Here is a 17428-nt window from a genome sequence, read left to right as displayed (position 1 = left end):
TTGGAATAAGCTCTATATTTCCAGGAAACTACCTAATTGTTTACATAAGCCATGTAGACCTTTGGCACCCACAAGATCCAAAGTCAATGACAGTCTCAATTTACTCATGTAGTGTGAGAAAATAGTTCTTTTTCCTCTTTTGAATCTGCCATCTGATAGTTTGATTGGATTCGTCACTGTCAATTTAACTACTGTTCACGCAGAATCACAGTTATTCTTACAATTTTCATTCATTCTACCAGGAATTCACTTTCAATGGTCACACATTCTGAAGTACCTCATCAAAGGGTTTTGTGATGCTGGTTTCCAGCTGCCAGTCCATGGTCCGCCACACCTTCAAACTTCGATCATCAGCCTGAGATGCAATATATTTTCCAACAGGATCCCAGGTCAGCCCTTTCACCAAGCCAGAATGCCCCTTCAAAGTGGCAAGAATTTCTGCACACACAGAATTGAGAACAGAGAAGAGTTACTGATATCTTCTTTAGGACAGACAGCTGAAAAGATTTGCAAGATCTTTTAGAAATATCTTATTAAATATAACCTTTTTTTAATGTACAAACAACAACAAAATATCAACAAATTTCAAGCGAACTGAAACCCGTGTTTAAGCTAAGAATGATATTAAACAGTGGGAAATAGAACTCTGGACAGAATAAGGGGTGCAAAAGTCTCTATAAGAAACAGATCAGAGCAGGAAGACCAGCAGAGCCCAGGCAGCTCAGAACGGCACTTTCAAGCTATGGAAAGCAGCAGTTTAACTGGAACTTCAGTTAAACATTCACCTTTTCCTCTGTACCCAAAGGTGATGATATGTTTTATGGTTATCACAACAAATTCGGCTTTGTGCAAACATGAACTAAGTCAAAGTTGCGACTGAACAGACACACAAGCCTGGCAGACCTGGTAACCTACTTTCAGTCAATCTCTTGCTTATCAGACCAGGAGAGAAGAGGCTGAGAGTCTGAAAACTCTGATATCAAGATTGGAAGCAACCCTAAAATCAATGGCAGTGACTGGACACCAGACAAGGGGAGGTTTAGACTGCATCCAGCTACATGGTGAGAAGCAACCAAATAAAAGTGGATGCCCCCAAACTGCTGCAGACCCTTGCAGGGCACTAAAGCTCCCCGTGTCCCGGCTGCGCCTGGCAGCACGTCCCTGGGCTACAGAGACCTCGGGACTGTGTGAATTGCCAGCACTGCAGCAACGGAAAAAGGCAAATAGCCATCAAATGGAAGACTTGAGGGCTTCTGCTACTGTGAGGCTCCCTGAGTCCTTTCTTCCTCCCTTTCCCCATGTAAAGTCACACTGCTTATTAAGCAGCAGCATTTAAAATGAGGTAAATAAGACAATGTCAACCCAAAGGCAAATCAACAGAAAGTCTCATAGGTACAAAGGCAACAAGGAAAAATATATGCATAAATAGATGTGATATTAAGCTGAAGTTCTATTTATTTGGGATTTTGCAGAGAAGGTGAAAAAGGAAATTAAAGTAAAATGAGCAGCACACCCTGAAGGCAGCTGTTGTCTACAGCAGAGTGGTATCCACTGCTCACTGCCATCCAAACTTGGAAGAGGAACTGACTCACCAGATTGCAAGTGTGTCACCTCAAAAGACAGACAGCCCATTCCCACACAGAGATTTCAGACAGCAAAATACACCCATGGAGGAAACACCTTGTCATAAAGCTTTACGTACCTGCACATCTGAAATGTAAGAATTCCTACCTGGAAATTTGACAGCGTTCCAGATGACAACAGTATTATCCACACTGCAGGATGCCAGCCAGGCGTCATGCGGAGACCACGCTACATCCATGACATCTGTTTAAAAAATCCCAAACGTTTCCACATAAGACATTGATGGCAAACAGAGAAAGTATCACTGAGAATTTACCATCATCTCACTAGAGTGGAAGGTGAGAAAGAACATGGCAGCACTCATTAGGAGTGAAGCTCTCCAACTTATAATGTTCAATGGGGAACAAAAACAAAAAATCCAAGGCAGAGAATGCAATGTTCAGTAATTATAGGAAATACTAATGCCTGTATAAAGTACTTTGTCTTGTTTTGAATGAAAAAGCAACAGCAGCTATTGCAATGCACTCACTTTACTCCAACACACGTGAAGCAATCAAACTGGTTTCAATCTTGATTTTGGTCATAGCTCATGTCAGCAGGTACAAAACATGTTTGAAATTATTTGGTTTATTCATCTTTTGCTTTGCTTTTTAGTTATTTTTTTCTAAACAAACATTAATATTCTCTGGTTTACAAAAACTTTACCTTTTGACAACCAGGAGATTGTTCAATGTAAGTGCGAACATTTATTTAAATAAAAATATAGTTCAGCTTCCCTTATTTAGATTCATTTTAAAGCTAGCAAATACTAAAATATAGGTGTCTTAGTTGCTATTTTTTCTACTATATAGCTGCTGGAACTTGTATGAAAAATCAGCATTTGATTAAAAATGACATTTTCTTTTAGATTTTCATTGTTGCTCTTAAAATAATTACTGACTTGCTACCAAATACATACATTTTGAGCAAGAAAATGGGGCACCCAAACCCAATTTTTTTCCTGATACATGCAAATTCATTCAGCACCTTTTAACTCACCTCCTGAATGGCTTCTGAGAATCGATACACACCTCCACTGCTCAACATTAGTAAGTTTGCTACTAGAACCAAACACAGTGCTAGGTCCAATGTACCTAATTAAAACAGAAACAGTGATCAACAGAACCACCTCAAGTTCTTCAGACTTTCTTTCTAAAGAAAATCAGGTGCAGAGCTCACTTGTATTTTACATTCAGTTATTGCTGCAATGAAAACTGAAGAAAAAAATAAGGTATGTTTTAGAGAAAGTAATTTGAGTTGTTAAAAAATTAGCTTCAATAAAATGTACAATTACTACAGATAGAAAATATTGGTAACATTTAAGCTAACTCTTGAAATCTCATCAGGAAGTTTTCTTCGAGGCCAGAAGAAAATGCCTCAGCTCCTGGAGAGGAGACAGAAGAGACCAAACCTCCAGTACCAGTGATGTGGGGTCACAGGTTTCAGTTCCTCACCCACCAGGCAAAGCGGTGAGCTTACGAAAAGGAAAGAAACACTAAGAGATGTGACAGAGTAACCTACTTGAACTAAAATATAAAACTGAGAAGGAAGAAACATGCTTACGCAGCTCGTTTCCACACCATAATCAACTTGTCATCTCCCCCTGAAGCCAAGTAAACTCCATTGTTGGACCATCGCACACAGTTCACACAAGCTGAAATGTAGAAAAGAAAGTTTGTAAGATGAAATATGAGAAGAAGAGGTGGGGCACAGAGTTTGTAATAAGCAAAAGTGGACACGAGATGTTTAGGATTTAAGTGTGCTTTTTCCACTCAAAGCGGTTACTCTGTCCGCTTTAGATAAATGAATTGGTACTTATCTTTCAGTAGCAGTTGAGGAACTACTTGCTGAAAAAAAAGCCAAACTATTCCTTATTTAAAAAGCTTCAACAGAAGTAGCTCAAAAGAACAAAGATTAATATTGACCTAACAAAGGAAACTGCTTGTGATAAATAAACAGGGATTAAGAGGCTAAAGAAGAAAAAAATATATCTTGAAGAAATGGTACAGCTTGTTCAGGTAACTATACTTTCAAATGTAATGTGCAATAAATCCAGGATCATTTAGAACTATATCCAATATACTTCATATTATGTTTCCTCCACACTTAGTTTCTCTCTTGCTCTTTCCTTCAGAGCTCCTCGGTTTCTCAGAATGTGCACTATCAGTTACTTTGTGGACACAGCTGGAAAAAGCTCATATGGAGATTTCCAAAGGCATCTATATTTCTCTGTACATTTTCTCACATTCTAACACCACTTTCTGCTGAGTATCTAAAACCGTATATACCCAAAGTATGAGACCACTCTGCTGTATTTTACTGGTTTTTCACCACCGGACAGGGCACGATCTTTGTAATTACAAACACCTAATGCTTAAGTTTTGGTAAATTACCATCAGTCTGTAAATATATATATTTTTATATATATACATACACACACATATTAAAAAAAGGTGTTTAGATGAGGTTTTTAGAGATGTGATTTAGTGCCAGAGTTAGGCTGGGTTATGGTTGGACTCGATGATCCTGAGGGTCTCTTCCAACTGAAACGATTCTATGATATATAAAAGCCTTTGTTACCTAAGTGATTGTCCATCTGACAAAGCATCTTGGGAATATTTTCATTCTTTTCATCTTCCTCTTTCAGGACAGGGGCCATATTCCAGATCACAACTTTCCCAGAATCCTGACCTGTATGAGAACAAAAAGTTCCTTCTTTAAATACATGCAAAAGAGCTCTTCAACTTAATCTCAGTTCCAGAACAGATGCTAAAATGTAGGCTTTACTGCAGCGGGAACTTTAGAAACAATTGAGTACAGATGTCATTCTGATATAATTACACAGAAACAGAAGTGTTCTATTTTTCTTGAAGCTATTAAAGTAATAAAGCCTTATTCAAAAATCATGTTATTGATATCAACTATAAGGATTAATATTTATTATAAAATTGTATTTTTAAAAGATAAAAGATACATTCAAATCCTAAACTGCAATTATTGTAGCCGACATAAAATTATTCACTATTGTAATCCAAATAATATTTGTGCACATATTTCTTGAGCTATTCCATTTATATAATTGGAATTTTTTGGTACCAATAGCTCTACTATTTAGCAGGTCAAAAACCCAACTTCACATGCAGTTTCTCCTAAAATAAAAAAGAAATTTGGGCAGTATAGCCACAATTCAATTATTGCAGCTACTATCTCAATGATGTCCACAGGATGAGTACATTAGAAAAAAGTAACTCTGAACAACGGCACTTCTCAATACATTTTAATGACTTATATCTCTGAGAAACAGATAATTATGTAAGGGATGTGTTTTAAAAGGGTCAAACTGATTAAAGTGCTGTGAAGGCACAAGGTTGTTGTTATCACCCCAAATTCTGCCTTCTATCAGTACGCAGACGTACCTTGTCCTCCTGTTGCAAACTTGGTCCCATCTGGGTGAATGTCCACTGAAAATATTGGCTTTCCTGGAATTAGAGAACAAGCAGCAACATACTGAATTGTTTTACAGGTGAGAGAACAAAGTAACACCAAAAGAATGGTAACTCTTCTGGCTGGTGAATACGTTTCTTCTTCCAAAAGCTACAGTTGTAAGAATTACAGCTGACTACAAGAGCTGAAAGCAACTTAATGACAGCTTATTAAAAGTGGATATGAATGTTATCAAGCCGTAATACACCGGTGATAACCAAGGACACTTAATCCAGCAGGACATGCCAAATGCCCCAAAGAAGAATAAAACCACAAAGCAAGCGCCAACGAGGCAAAACCATATTTGAGTCAGGAATTTCTTCCAGGTTTCTACAGTTCATTAGCTGATGACCTGAAGCAAGCTCTATTCTGGTTTCTGGTTGGGTTTGGTTTGGTTTGTTTTCTAAATCCTCCCCAATCTCAGACTCCATCTGTTAGTCACACAATTACCTGTCTCAAATTTAGACTCTACTATTACGAAGTGCTTTTACCATAAACCTAGCTTTTATTTTTATGGCTTCCATATAGTCAAAGGAAGACTAACCAACTCTAATATTACTCTCAAATCTTTCCGTTCTCCATATGCTACATCTTTCAGAAAGAAACTAAGTTTTGTGAAAATGTAAACCCTATTAAAAATAACTAACACAGCTGGGGAACAGCTTTGGAAACCAGACAACCCTCACTCAGCCTGTTCTGCTCCAAGCACTGGACCACATACACTTTCCGATATGTTCGCACTTCTTTCAACCTTTGCAGGAGGAGAAGGAAGAGGGAAAAGTAAACTCACTGCCTTTCGATGATGCTCAAAGAATTACCACTAAGGATTACTTGAAGGAATACGCATGTGATTTCCACGTTCAAGTAGTTTTCGGCAGCAGCCCGAACCCTTTCCAACTGGAATGCTTTTACAAGCCAGATCACATACACGCCAGTATAAAATAAGGTAATTTATCGTAACAGCCAAAAGAACTAGTACCCACTGTACCAAGATTACTCAACAAATTTCTCATATATGTCAATTCTTTCACTGTACCTTCATGATATGTTAAGACATAAATGACAAAACCTGGAGAATGTATTCAGCAATAGATTTTATTGCAACTGTAGAATCTGAATTCCTTGACACTACACTGCTAACAAAACCCTCACCCAAATATCCAGTATTTCTTACTTTTTGAGGGATAAGCATTTTGCTTCATGTCAACTCTTATTTTCTTCATGTTGACTTGTTTTAAAGTTTATTTTATTTGGATTTACATTGCATCTGAAATGTGATTCCCCTTAAAATTTTTACAGGCAGCCAAGCAAAGACCTTAAGCACAGTAAGAGCACTCAACTTACATTCCTTCCAAGTCCTTCAGACCACATAAAACACATAAGCTGAGACTGAGCTGTGGGTCTTCTTCAGATTGTTGTATCTGATTCTATCTTTTATTCTGTTAACTTGAATGCAACATACAGGGCTGAGCTGAATCTTTTGAGAAGCAGAGGCAAGCAGCAAACATTTTGTCCTTCTCAGATGTGAAGTTCCCTTAAATCATTTGAAATAGTTTGACCCACTGACACTTCTGATCATTCTGGTCACTCCTCTATCAGCCTCTTTCATTTCTCCTGTCTTTTATGACGTGGAGGGGAACTAGCATTCAAGACAGTGTTCAAACACAAATGATCCATGTATTTGCATAGTAGGATAATGTTTTCTTTTCACTCATTTTCCTGGCATAAATTTGGGTTTCCATCTAATGAGTGCTGAGCAGATATTTCCATAAAGTATGAGAAACCTTAAAGCTCAGACATCAGTGGAAGTCATGAGGTCACAGGGCATTATTGTACATGCGAAGTTTAAAAAGGATATGGACTTTGCACTCGGGAAAGGCGGTGGTAATAAATGAAGCCCTCAGCAACAAATGGAGTTTCCTACATGGCTCAACTGTGATCCAGGAAGGGACCTTATTCCACAGGTAACTAATCACACCCAATGACCTAACCCAGTGTACTTGCGCTGTTCCTCAGAATTTGTGAATAAGCTCAAAGCACAATGACTTGTGAACATGAGGCCTGTCAAATTAATTTTCTATAGGAGCCACATAAATATTGTTTCCATCTGATGGATAATCCCTAATAAATTGGACTAGTTTCTTCCATCTCATTCTCACCAGCAATGCCCAGATGCATTCAGTGGTTAACCTTTAGATCAGCTGCTTCTCCCTAGAAACAGTTTACTAAATCAAGTTCCAGATTTCTCAGAGTTTGTACAGATAACAGTCTTTCATTTTCCATAAACAGGAAATCTGCCAAACTACACTCAGCCTCAACATGTCACACCCTCTTCTTCATAGACATTGTGCATTAATCAAAATACAAACAGCAACTGCAAAATGCCATGTCACATACTGGCACAGCTGAATACTTACAAGTCATCCTAGATGAATTATTATTTACAGGTCAGTCTGGATTTTATTCCAAATGGCTTTGAATATTATTCCAAGATCTGGGGGTAATATAATTAAACACGGACTGTTCAGTTGTCAAGCTTTCATTTCACAACACTCTCACTGTGCTCTTCTGCCTCAAGTAATTTTATTAGTGGAAGAAAGCATAAACTTCAGTTGATAAAAGCAAATCAAAGGGGGATGCAACTACTTATGAACTAGCTCAGGACCACAGGGCATCAGGATCTCATCTCAGGACCTGTTGTGGAAGCCAAGTGTGGCCGCAGCTCTGTCTGGATGCCTGCAGGAAACATCAACTACTGCATACAGGAACCTGAGCTCCAGCTAAGATCATTCGCATCCATTTTCAGACAGCAGTAGCACTAGTGTGTGTTTCAGCACCAGAAGGCATAGAGACTTCATGGGGGTGTAATCCAGCCAGAGAGCACATGATTTGGACCCGTTAGCCAATCCTCAGAAAGGCGTCGTAGCTTCACAATTTATTAGAAAGCAGCACATCAATGTCACAAACAAATCCCGTTCCTATCTAGCACAAACACTGCACGAAGTTTCAGGTCAGTTTTGCCACATACTCACATTCGGCAGTGCAGAAATGGGTGAAACACACACAGAGTTGACAGTGATGCGTCCAAAGTTTCAACCTCAGCAGTAAGAGGCATTTGAACAACAAAGCGCCCGCTTGGAAAGGGACATCTCCCAGTGCCTGCTCCAGGGCTGTGCCTGCTCTTCTTGGCTAGAGAAACATGCGGCTTGCCTTGACTAAACCAGATTATTTAGATTTTAAAAAGGAATCACTAGTAAAGCTACATATTATGAATGTATATTAACTCTTAGACATTCCAGAAGAAATCTGTATTTTTAATATACTTTTATGTCCATCCCTTAAAATAGAGAAATTCAATAATCATTAGCTTCTTTCCCCAAGTAAACCAAGCCTCATATTTGTTTCCAACTTCATCAATCTACAGATGTCAAATTATTCAAAAACAAAAACAGTTTAAGTCACCACAGGACAGAAATTTAGCAAGACAAAGTAATTACCAGGGTGCCCTTTCCTCCAGGGTACCTTTATCATGGGAATACCATTTATAGTGGTGGATAATTGCCACAGGTCCATACTATTTGTGGTTTACAAATTGACCACAGATACTGGGTTTTTCCTCACTTCCTTCACTTTCTCAAAATAATGGAGAAGGAGCCATCATTTGATAGCAACTGCCTCCTTCCCCGGGTTCATGTCTTTACCTGATTACGTTGTTAAATCCTGTTGAAACAAGCTAAAAGGCACAAGGTCCCTGTTTCAAAGTGACTGATGCTTTCCCATGCTCCTAACAGGAGATGTGTTAGATGTCCTAACAGTCATCACGCATCAAAACAAAGTGGTAACATTAAAATCTAATATAGTGTGTTTTAAGACACTTTGCCATCTTGTAATAATTTCTAAAAAAAAAAAAAGGTTTCAATTCTTGAAGCTTCTAGCATCACATTGCATGAGGAAGCAAACCAGCTTCATTAAAAACAGAACACATTACGATAGACCAGCTGTCCTGTTAGATAATATACGTTATGTACTTACAAATACCAATAATGAAACACACCTGAAACAAAAAGTTCTGACTAAGATAAAGCAAACCCAAGAAGTTCCCATCTTTAAAAAAACACATCAGCTGAAGCAAAAAATCCATTTTAAATATTGCATCATTTTTGTTTGTCATTTAACTTTAGGCAATAATCAATTCAATAAAGACAACTTCACGTCAATTTCTACCACAATATGCATGAGTTTCTATTCATTTTGCTTCCAGCCCATCTGATATATAACATCCAACATGACTCACAAATCAATTCAAATATTTACATTCCACCATTACAGCTTGGAGAGATAATAAACTCCATGCCCATATTTAAACAAAAGCAGGCTCCAATTTCTATAAGTTGTTATATGTGAACAGCACCTTGGGGTTTGCACAGGTTTCTCAGAACAGCAAGGGACCTCCTTTCCCACGGGGCTCGGCGTTCGCCTGCATCAGCCGTCTTTAAGCACCAGGGCTCTCAAACCTTGTGTGCCAAATATGTATATACAGCTGTGGGATGAGTGATGCATCTTTACAGAGGTACTGAATGGAAAACTGGGAAGCAGGAGCAAACCACATCATCTGTATCGTACTGTCATCTGCTCCCACCCCAAGCAGTGGATTGCACTTTTCAATATTCTTTCCCGCTCTAAGTCAAAGAAACATGGAAGAGAAGAACACAACAATAAGGAGAATGCCATGCATAGTCTAATAAACTCACGCTGAGTGTGAAAAGCTTATAGAAAATATATCTGAAGAAGAAATGTTTCCAATAAGTATTCAGATAAAGAGACATTAAGAATTCCAAGACAAAAACTTGTAGAGCCAAAACATGTTAAAGTGTTTTTACTGTAAACGCACAGCATCTCGGCTGAGCAGCATCCCATTCCCAGGTGTATTCATTTCCCTGCTACACCACTATCTTCTAATATCTGTTATCTCAAGGAGAATGTATGCCTGTAAGCATCATTAAACTCATCCTTGTCCATTCAGTAAAGTACAAATCCCAAAATCAAGTGGGGAGAGGGAAAGGCTGGAATGACAACACGTTGATCTGGTGAGTGCAAGGGTCAGTCTGGCTATCGGGACTCCAGTTCACAAACCATCAAGAGCGAAGCAGCCTCTTGTGCCCATGAGGAAAACAAAATGATCGCGACAAGTCTCCAGTGCACACAGTATAAATTATCTTTACCCTCCTTCTGGAGAGGTTTCAGAGCAAATATGTGGGCCCTTAAAGAGTGATGGAAGCTTCTTGCATGCAGTGATGCCTGCAGGACCCAGAGCCTGGGTACGTTAAAAAAGGCAGACTAAACTCACCAGTTTTTATCTGGCACTTCTTGCCCCAAGGATAAGAACATATGAATGTTATATAGTCCTGTATACACTAGCAGACCTTAAAGCATTTTACAAATGAAGCCAGTGATGAATGTCTGTTTTGCAAGGAGTGAAACTATGACAAAGTGACTTGCCCAAACTCATCCCAGCAGGACAGCGGCAGAAATAGGAATCAAATTTGGTATATCGAGGCCCTGTGCAGTGCATTATCCACTAGCGAAGTATCACAGGGCTTTATAAATGGAGCCTCACTGCAAAGTGCTTGGCTGAAGACTGCTTTCTGCAATTCACAAATTGATACCAAAATGGCTAGATGTATTTTAAATTGCTACAGATGTCAAACACACACCCATACCAAAAGGTGCACCCATTAAAGAAATAAGGAAAGAAGTTACAGATCTAAACTCTGATCCCCAAAGATTTAGGCCCAATGTTTTTATTCAGCTGCTCGTGTGCTCCCATTGAAGATCCAGAGGGACATGGGACAGTCTGCCCACAGGCAGCCACATATTAAGATGTAAATGCTATGTTTGTTTAGATTAACCAAGCAGAAATGTAAAAAAATATGTCAAATAAAGTACTTCCGTGGTTTTTTTGGTTCACTACTAAGTTTTGTTAAGTCCATCTGCTGACTATATGGCCCCTGGACAGTAGTTCAAGTAAAGATGCACGCAAATTGAAACTCGAGGCTTCAGTTACTGTTCTTAAAACCTGCAGCATGATTACAAAGACAACACCACACACAGAAAGGCAGCTGTAAAGTTGCATCTGAGGTTTTTAACTCAAAGCGCACTTCTTCGACTTGAATAAGGCAGTCTCCAGACGGGATTTATTCTAGATACCAATCAGATAGATGAATCCGACTACTGACATTTAGACAAAGCATTTATTTCAGTTGAAATAAAGCTATATGAATGAATTTGAGGACAAAACTTGCATAAACAGAAGTGAGCTCTTCATGTTGAGATTTCTTTGCACTGCTTCGCCAGGAACAGTACAGGTATTACTCTGGAAATTTATCTTAAGTGGTGTAAATACATAACAGTGATGCTATCCTGTACTCATTGCACTTAAAGTATTGAGCTTTCTGTCAATATTGACACTTCGTTCTAAAGTGGTTTAGTTCACAAATCTCTACAAAATCACTAGAGGAGTGGCAGACAAGACACTATAACTTCAGAGGGTTGTTTTGAAAGAACTGTTGGAAGAATATTTTTCCTGTATGGCAAACAACAGTACAGATGACTTATTACACTTGGGGGCTTTAAGGCTGGACCTGACTAAGCCACGTGTAACCACCGTGTCAGTGCTGCACACGGGCACGGGAGGTCTGTGCGTCCCCGGGAGCACCCGGCCGCCGCACGGCCGCCTCCTCTCCCTTGTGCACAGACTCCACTCGATTCAAGCTATTACTCTGCGCTTTCACAAGCATGAAGTCGCCCAACATCCGTGCCTGGCAGGTAGAAGCAGCTCAATCCCAGCGAACCGCACTTCCCCTCCCCAGCAAACACGCTTTGCCCCGCGAGAGCCGTCCCGGCCGCCGCCAGCAGCGCGGCACCTCCAGCCTCCTCCTGGGGGCCGGGCTGAGCCCGAGTCCTCCCCACACAAACTCCGCGGCTCGGCAGTCACGCCGCTCTACAAATCCCGCTTTCGTTTCCGCACCTCCATCCACCCACCCACCCGCCCCTGCCAGCCTCCCAGCCCGCTGCCCCGCACAAGCCCCCGGGATCCCCGGGGGGTGAAGACTTGTTGCTCCCCGCTCCCACCGCCGCCCGCCCGGCGGCACCTGCCCGCCGCCGCCCCGAGCACGCCGCGGGGACCAAACGGCCGCTCCAGAGGCTGCGAGGCGGCAGCTACAAACGGCTTCGGCAGCCCCACCGGCCACCCCCCGCCCGCGGTCAAACCCGCCCCACGCGTGTGCCGCGCCCCGGCCCCGCCGCCCCCGCTCTCCGGGCCGGCCCCCGCCCCGCGGCCCGTTCCCCCGCGCTGTCCCGCCGCACCTGCCCGCCCGGCCCCGCAGCACCTGCTCCCCGGCGGCGCGGCCGGTCGGCCCTCACCATTGTGGTTGACCCAGGTCGGCTTCAGGAGCTTCATTGTTCCCCGCCCGGGGCCCCCGCCGGCCTCCGCCCTCGGGACCCCAGGGCGGCTCCGCCCGGGCTGCCTCCGCGGCCGAGCGAGCGGCGGAGCTCAGCGGCCGCCGGCCACCATGGGCCCCCGCCGCGCGCCGCTCTGCCCGCCCCCTCCGCCGGCCGGAGCCGCCTCAGCGCCGCTCCATGCCCCGGCGCCGCCCGTGCCGCAGCCCCCGCCGCCCGGCCGCATCCCCCGCTCCGCTCCCGGCGGCTCCCGGCAACAACGGAAGTCGGCGCCTGGCAACCGCCTAACCGGCCCGGCGGGAAACAGCCGCCCCCGAGCCCCGGCGTTCCCCCGCCTCGGCCGGCGGGGGGCGAGATCCCGCGAGGCGCCGCCGCCCCGCCCCCAGGGCGGCCGGGCGGGCGGGCGGGCGCCCCCTGCCGGGCGGAGCGGGCCGACGGCGGCCGGGCGGGGCTGGGGCGGGGCCTGCGCTCCCGGGCCGCAGCACGGCCGGAACGCTCGTGAGCCGGAACGGTGGCGCGGGAGCCGGGGCGCGGCTGGCGGGCAGTTGGTTCACCGCTGGCGCCGTGACGGAGCCATGTTGGCGGCAGCGGCCCGGGGGCTCTGCGGGGTCCGGCTCAGGTAGGGCTGGGGCGGCCACCCGGGCCCGCGGGGAGGGAGCCCAGAGAAGCGCCCTTTGCTCGGGGTTCCCACCGCTCCGGGCCCGGGCCCGTCCCCGGGCGGGCTTCGCTCGGCGGGGCTTCCCGCGCTGGGCCTGCGCTGGGGGTCGGGAGCGGGCCGGGGTGGCTGGAGCAGCCGGTGCGCGGCCGCCTGGACCGGGTGTCTCTGTCGTGACGTCCACCGAGGTTTGGGAATCGGCACCTTTCTCCTCCCGGTACGAACGGAGGGATTTTACCGCTCCAAAATCACCGCTGCAAAGAGGCCGTGATCGGAGCTTTAGAATAAAACCACTCTGACGTGCTCATAGACATAAAAACCCGTGTCTGCTTTGCCCCTTGGTGCCCCGTGTATTCACAGAAATGAACAGCCCAAATTTTGGAAATGGGTTACCTGACTGAAGAGTTTATAATCTCTAGGCAAACACTTTGTACTGTCACGAATTAAGAAGCCAAAAATTATTTTAAACTCTTTATTGTAATTTATGACTAATAAACAGCCCTTGTGTCTTGCAGGACCAATGTGATCAGAGCAGTTTCTCCTCATGCCGTATGTTCCGTTCTGTTCTGCAGCGCGCGGCTGCCCCAGACGCTGCCGTTCCGAGGAGGACACTGGCAGACAGCGCTGCTGGCGCTCGGGGCATCGCTGCCCGTGCGGTGAGTGCCGCTGCCACGGGGTTACACGGACGTGTTTTCATCCTTACAGGAACACGGATTTTCCCAAGCCTCAATTAACTTTTAACTATTTTGCTATTGAGTCACTATATGCAGAAGTAGTTAAGAGCTGTTGGCTTCTTGAGAGTTTAATGGTAACCTACAGAATTATCGCTTTATGCTTGCGTGTAGTTATATTTTTTTCCTCAACCACGCTATGTGGTTGGGGATGTTCAGATTTAAGTTGTACTCCAGAATTCCCTTTTGAGTGACAATGGAAATGAAAGCCTCGCTGAACCGAAAATACTTTACTATGAAGTGCTGCTACACAAACCGCCACATGTACGTGTTACATTCTGGCATCCATGCTTTGATGCAACTGGTAGCTGTTGGGTACCATCGGAGAGACTTTCACGCCATAAAGGTTGTTTATTTGATCTGCAAGGCAGGAATAATATCCCACAGGTCCACTGCGAGGATTAGTTTGTGTTTGTGGAGTGTGGCCTATCTTATCTTGGGTATATAGGATCTGTGTGGAGGAGTACATCAGGGGAGTAACATCTGCATCCTGAATTTAGCTCCAAATGTGGCAATTCTAGAAGCACGTGTAAATCCACTCACTTCTTTAACGTGAGATAACAGGCATATTTGCAGATAAACCTGTTACCCACTCTGCTGCGCTCTGAGCCAGTGCAAACCCATTCCACTTCAGTTTTTGTGGAACTTCCTCAGGTCATTCTGATGTTCAGCACAAAATTGGAGGTTTCTTTTCTCAGGCAGGGACAGTTATGTCTGCAGAAAATCTCACAAGATGTGTTGCTGTCTCCTGGAAATCACATTACTTGAGTAAAGCTAATATTTGTGACTTCTGTTAGGGACCAAATTAAGCAACAGGAAGGAAGAGTCCTTAGGAAAGTAAACTGGAAGTGAAAGCTGCTGGTGTTGAATTAAATGACAAAATATTTTATTCACCTAATTATTTCCCTTGTAGAGCACAACCACAGAAGAAGAAGAAGAAAGTGGATGTAAAGAGAGAGCAAGCACAGAAGGATCGTATGAAAAAGAAGATTAAAAAGTTGGAAAAAGCTGCCCCAGAACTGATTCCAATTGAGGATTTTATAACACCAATTAAGTACTCAGATAGCAACAGGTAAGACTGTCTTTCACTTTGCACATGCATTCATGGTAGAAATGCTTCTAATTTCTTTCTCTGCAAAACTGCAATATAGCACCAGCCTTGGTACAAAACCTTTATCTTCTTCTACCAGGACAAAAATTTAGAAAGCAAATTTTATTTGCCTCTGCTAAAGGTAGTGAAAAATAGTAATATGAATTTCCTGTGAGGATGTCTGGAAGACCTCACAGACACTGCATGAATGAAATGTATTCTCTGGGTTTGGTGGGGGTGTTCTGGCTGGTGGTGGGGCTTTGTTTGTTTTAAAACTTGCTCTTTGGGGTGCAAGCTATTTCTCTATTACGATGTTACCTTTTTCTTTTATCAGGGCGCGAAGTCTTCCCCCTCTGTCATTTGAGGAGACTGAAAGAAGAGTTTTACTTATGAAAAAGTGGTCTTTGTTTAAGCAGAAGCAAGCTCAGGCAGAAAAGAAAGCTATTCAGACCCTTGTAGAAGCTCAGCAAGAGGCACTGAAGGAACTGCGCCTTGAATCCGAGGAGCTGTATCAGGCAGCGATCAGACGAGACGAGGGGCTTTTCCCCTTTGAGAGAGATGGACCTGATTATACCCCACCACTCCCTGGTTATGATCCTCCTGAAGGAAAATGTGTTGATATCACTAAAGTGTATACGCAGTGATGGAGGAGTTTGTTGTTCATCTGGGAGGAGCTACTCAGCTGACTGAAGGAGAAAAGAATGGAATAAGAATAAGCAACTCCTTTTGTTGGTTAAAATACTGTAGGTGTGTGACTGTGGAAAAAAAAAACCAAACCCACATTAATGAAGTATCTGTTTTGAGTTTTTAAACAGCCATCTAGGTAATGCAACACCCAACAGAACTACGCTACCTTACACTTGTGCTATGCTAGAACAAGACAAAGCATTTAATGGAACACTTTATCCTTCTGGGCTTGAGAGTTGCCAAGATTAAATCTTGAAGTGTAAGACAGTAGTAAGAGACCAGAATCAAATTAAGCACCTCAGTTCTCCCTTTAAAAAATACTGGGTGTTCAAATAAACTCTTCAGTATTTTTGGATGAGTACTAAAGTATTGCAGGGCAGCTACAGTTGTGTAATTTCAAGATGACACAAAAGAATAAAGTAACCAGCATAGTTCTGCATCATGTATTACGTTACTGACCAAACAGCAAAACAGTCTTTCTAATTTGATTTGTCTTCGTCAAGTGGAAGGTACCAGTCTGGTGGTGGGCTCTTCCTGAGCTTCCACACTGGAGCGTATTTCTGTTTCTCCATAACGCGAGCTCTTTCACTCTTGCACAAAGCTTCCTGAAATACAGGAGAAAAATATTACCACGATACTGCTGGATGTTCTAGTCTTACAGAACCTATTTCTTGCTGTGACTATTGGAGATAAAACAAGGAACAGAAATTTATCATGCTTAAATAGCAGCAGCAAATGCTAAGTAAGCCAGGCTACAAGGTTTTAACTATGTAAGATTTATATTTGGCCTCTGACTCCTCCATTATAAAGAAATTACCACTTATGTGCTACCTTTCCCCCAAAAGCCATCCTAGTTGGCTGAAAGGACAAGTTATGCTGCAGCCTGCGCTGAAGGGCTCTCGTCTTTCAGCCTTATGGGGCTGTAGCCAGGAGTGTTCCTGGACACCCCAGGAACACGTTTTGCCTGTAACGTGGCAGCATTTCGTATTAAGAGGGAACTATTAGAGTATATGAAATAAAGAGCTTTTACAGCAGAACGCTGTGGAAACGCCCCCACTGGAAGTTAAGCCCATCTTACCCACCTCCACCCCAAGTGGCCGCCCGGTTTTCCAACCCCTCCCCGTTGCGTGTCCGCCAACCGCTCGCTGCCGAGGCTGCAGGGGCAGGCGGGGCCCGGCGGTACCTGCGCGGCGGCGGCGCGGCCCCTCTCCCAGGCGCGACAGGCCTCGTAGTCCTCTCGCCAGCGGCCGCAGGCCGGCAGCTCCCCGTGCGTGTAGTAGTGGTGGAAGGCGTGGCGCAGCCCGCGGCAGTGCTTCCACTCCCACCAGTAGTCCTCGCACGACCGCGGCGGCTGCGGGCGGATACACTCCGGTTAAGTCCCGCTGCCGGCCCGGCCCCCTCAGCGCCCGCCGCCCCTCGCCCCGCTCACCCGCCAGCTCCCGCCGCCCGCCATGCTGCCCCCGCCCGAGGGCCACCACCCCGTGGCCAATCCCCGCCGCGCTTTGCAGGAAGGCCGGCGGGTCCGGCCAATGGCGAGCGGCGGCACAAACAGGCTGTCTCACCGCCCCGCCCCCGGGCCTGCGAGCCAATGGCTGCCTGTGGGGCGGGGCAACCTGGACAGCACGTGACTCCCATTGCTCTGACACCTCCCCTGCAAAAACCACCACTCCAACCGGCCCCAAACCCGCCGGTTTCCCGTTA

At 44.4% G+C, this 17428-nt stretch overlaps 3 protein-coding genes across 6 annotated transcripts in view; 1 reads left to right on the top strand and 2 right to left on the bottom strand.

The window, feature by feature from the left end:
- LOC102087493 (protein HIRA) overlaps positions 1–12717 on the bottom strand; it is a 34670-nt gene extending 21953 nt beyond the window's left edge. Inside the window, exons 1-7 of one of the 2 annotated variants that reach the window (XM_065033072.1) lie at positions 12529–12717; positions 5040–5102; positions 4204–4314; positions 3187–3277; positions 2623–2717; positions 1732–1827; positions 278–438 (exon numbers count right to left, since the gene is read on the bottom strand). In XM_065033072.1, coding sequence (XP_064889144.1) covers positions 278–438; positions 1732–1827; positions 2623–2717; positions 3187–3277; positions 4204–4314; positions 5040–5102; positions 12529–12565 — 654 coding nt within the window. In that variant the 5' untranslated portion in view covers positions 12566–12717. Of the gene's footprint in view, positions 1–277; positions 439–1731; positions 1828–2622; positions 2718–3186; positions 3278–4203; positions 4315–5039; positions 5103–12494 lie in introns of both variants that reach the window. The other variant, XM_065033073.1, reaches the window with a different exon arrangement.
- Positions 12718–13002: 285 nt separating this feature from the next.
- On the top strand, positions 13003–16166 carry MRPL40 (mitochondrial ribosomal protein L40). 2 transcript variants are annotated; one of them, XM_065033081.1, is made up of 4 exons: positions 13003–13183; positions 13735–13875; positions 14864–15022; positions 15375–16166. In XM_065033081.1, exons 1-4 carry the CDS (start codon positions 13140–13142, stop codon positions 15682–15684), a joined length of 654 nt encoding a protein of 217 aa, XP_064889153.1. In that variant the 5' UTR covers positions 13003–13139; the 3' UTR covers positions 15685–16166. The 2 variants fall into 2 exon arrangements, with proteins under 2 accessions (XP_064889153.1, XP_064889152.1); XM_065033080.1 differs by having other exon boundaries at positions 13016–13183; positions 13792–13875.
- C17H22orf39 (chromosome 17 C22orf39 homolog) lies at positions 16157–17314 on the bottom strand. Of its 2 annotated transcripts, none has more exons than XM_065033082.1 (3): positions 17157–17314; positions 16810–17078; positions 16157–16332 (listed from the first exon to the last, which is right to left on the bottom strand). In XM_065033082.1, the coding sequence occupies exons 1-3, from the start codon at positions 17178–17180 to the stop codon at positions 16179–16181; spliced, it is 447 nt and encodes a 148-aa protein (XP_064889154.1). In that variant the 5' UTR covers positions 17181–17314; the 3' UTR covers positions 16157–16178. The 2 variants fall into 2 exon arrangements, with proteins under 2 accessions (XP_064889154.1, XP_064889155.1); XM_065033083.1 differs by having other exon boundaries at positions 16911–17078; positions 17157–17313.
- Positions 17315–17428: the final 114 nt, after the last annotated feature.

The sequence above is a fragment of the Columba livia genome, chromosome 17, assembly GCF_036013475.1.
Source record: "Columba livia isolate bColLiv1 breed racing homer chromosome 17, bColLiv1.pat.W.v2, whole genome shotgun sequence".
Lineage (NCBI taxonomy): Eukaryota > Metazoa > Chordata > Aves > Columbiformes > Columbidae > Columba > Columba livia.
The sequence above is the reverse complement of the archived record's forward strand: the minus strand, read 5'-3'. Positions and strand labels throughout refer to the sequence as shown.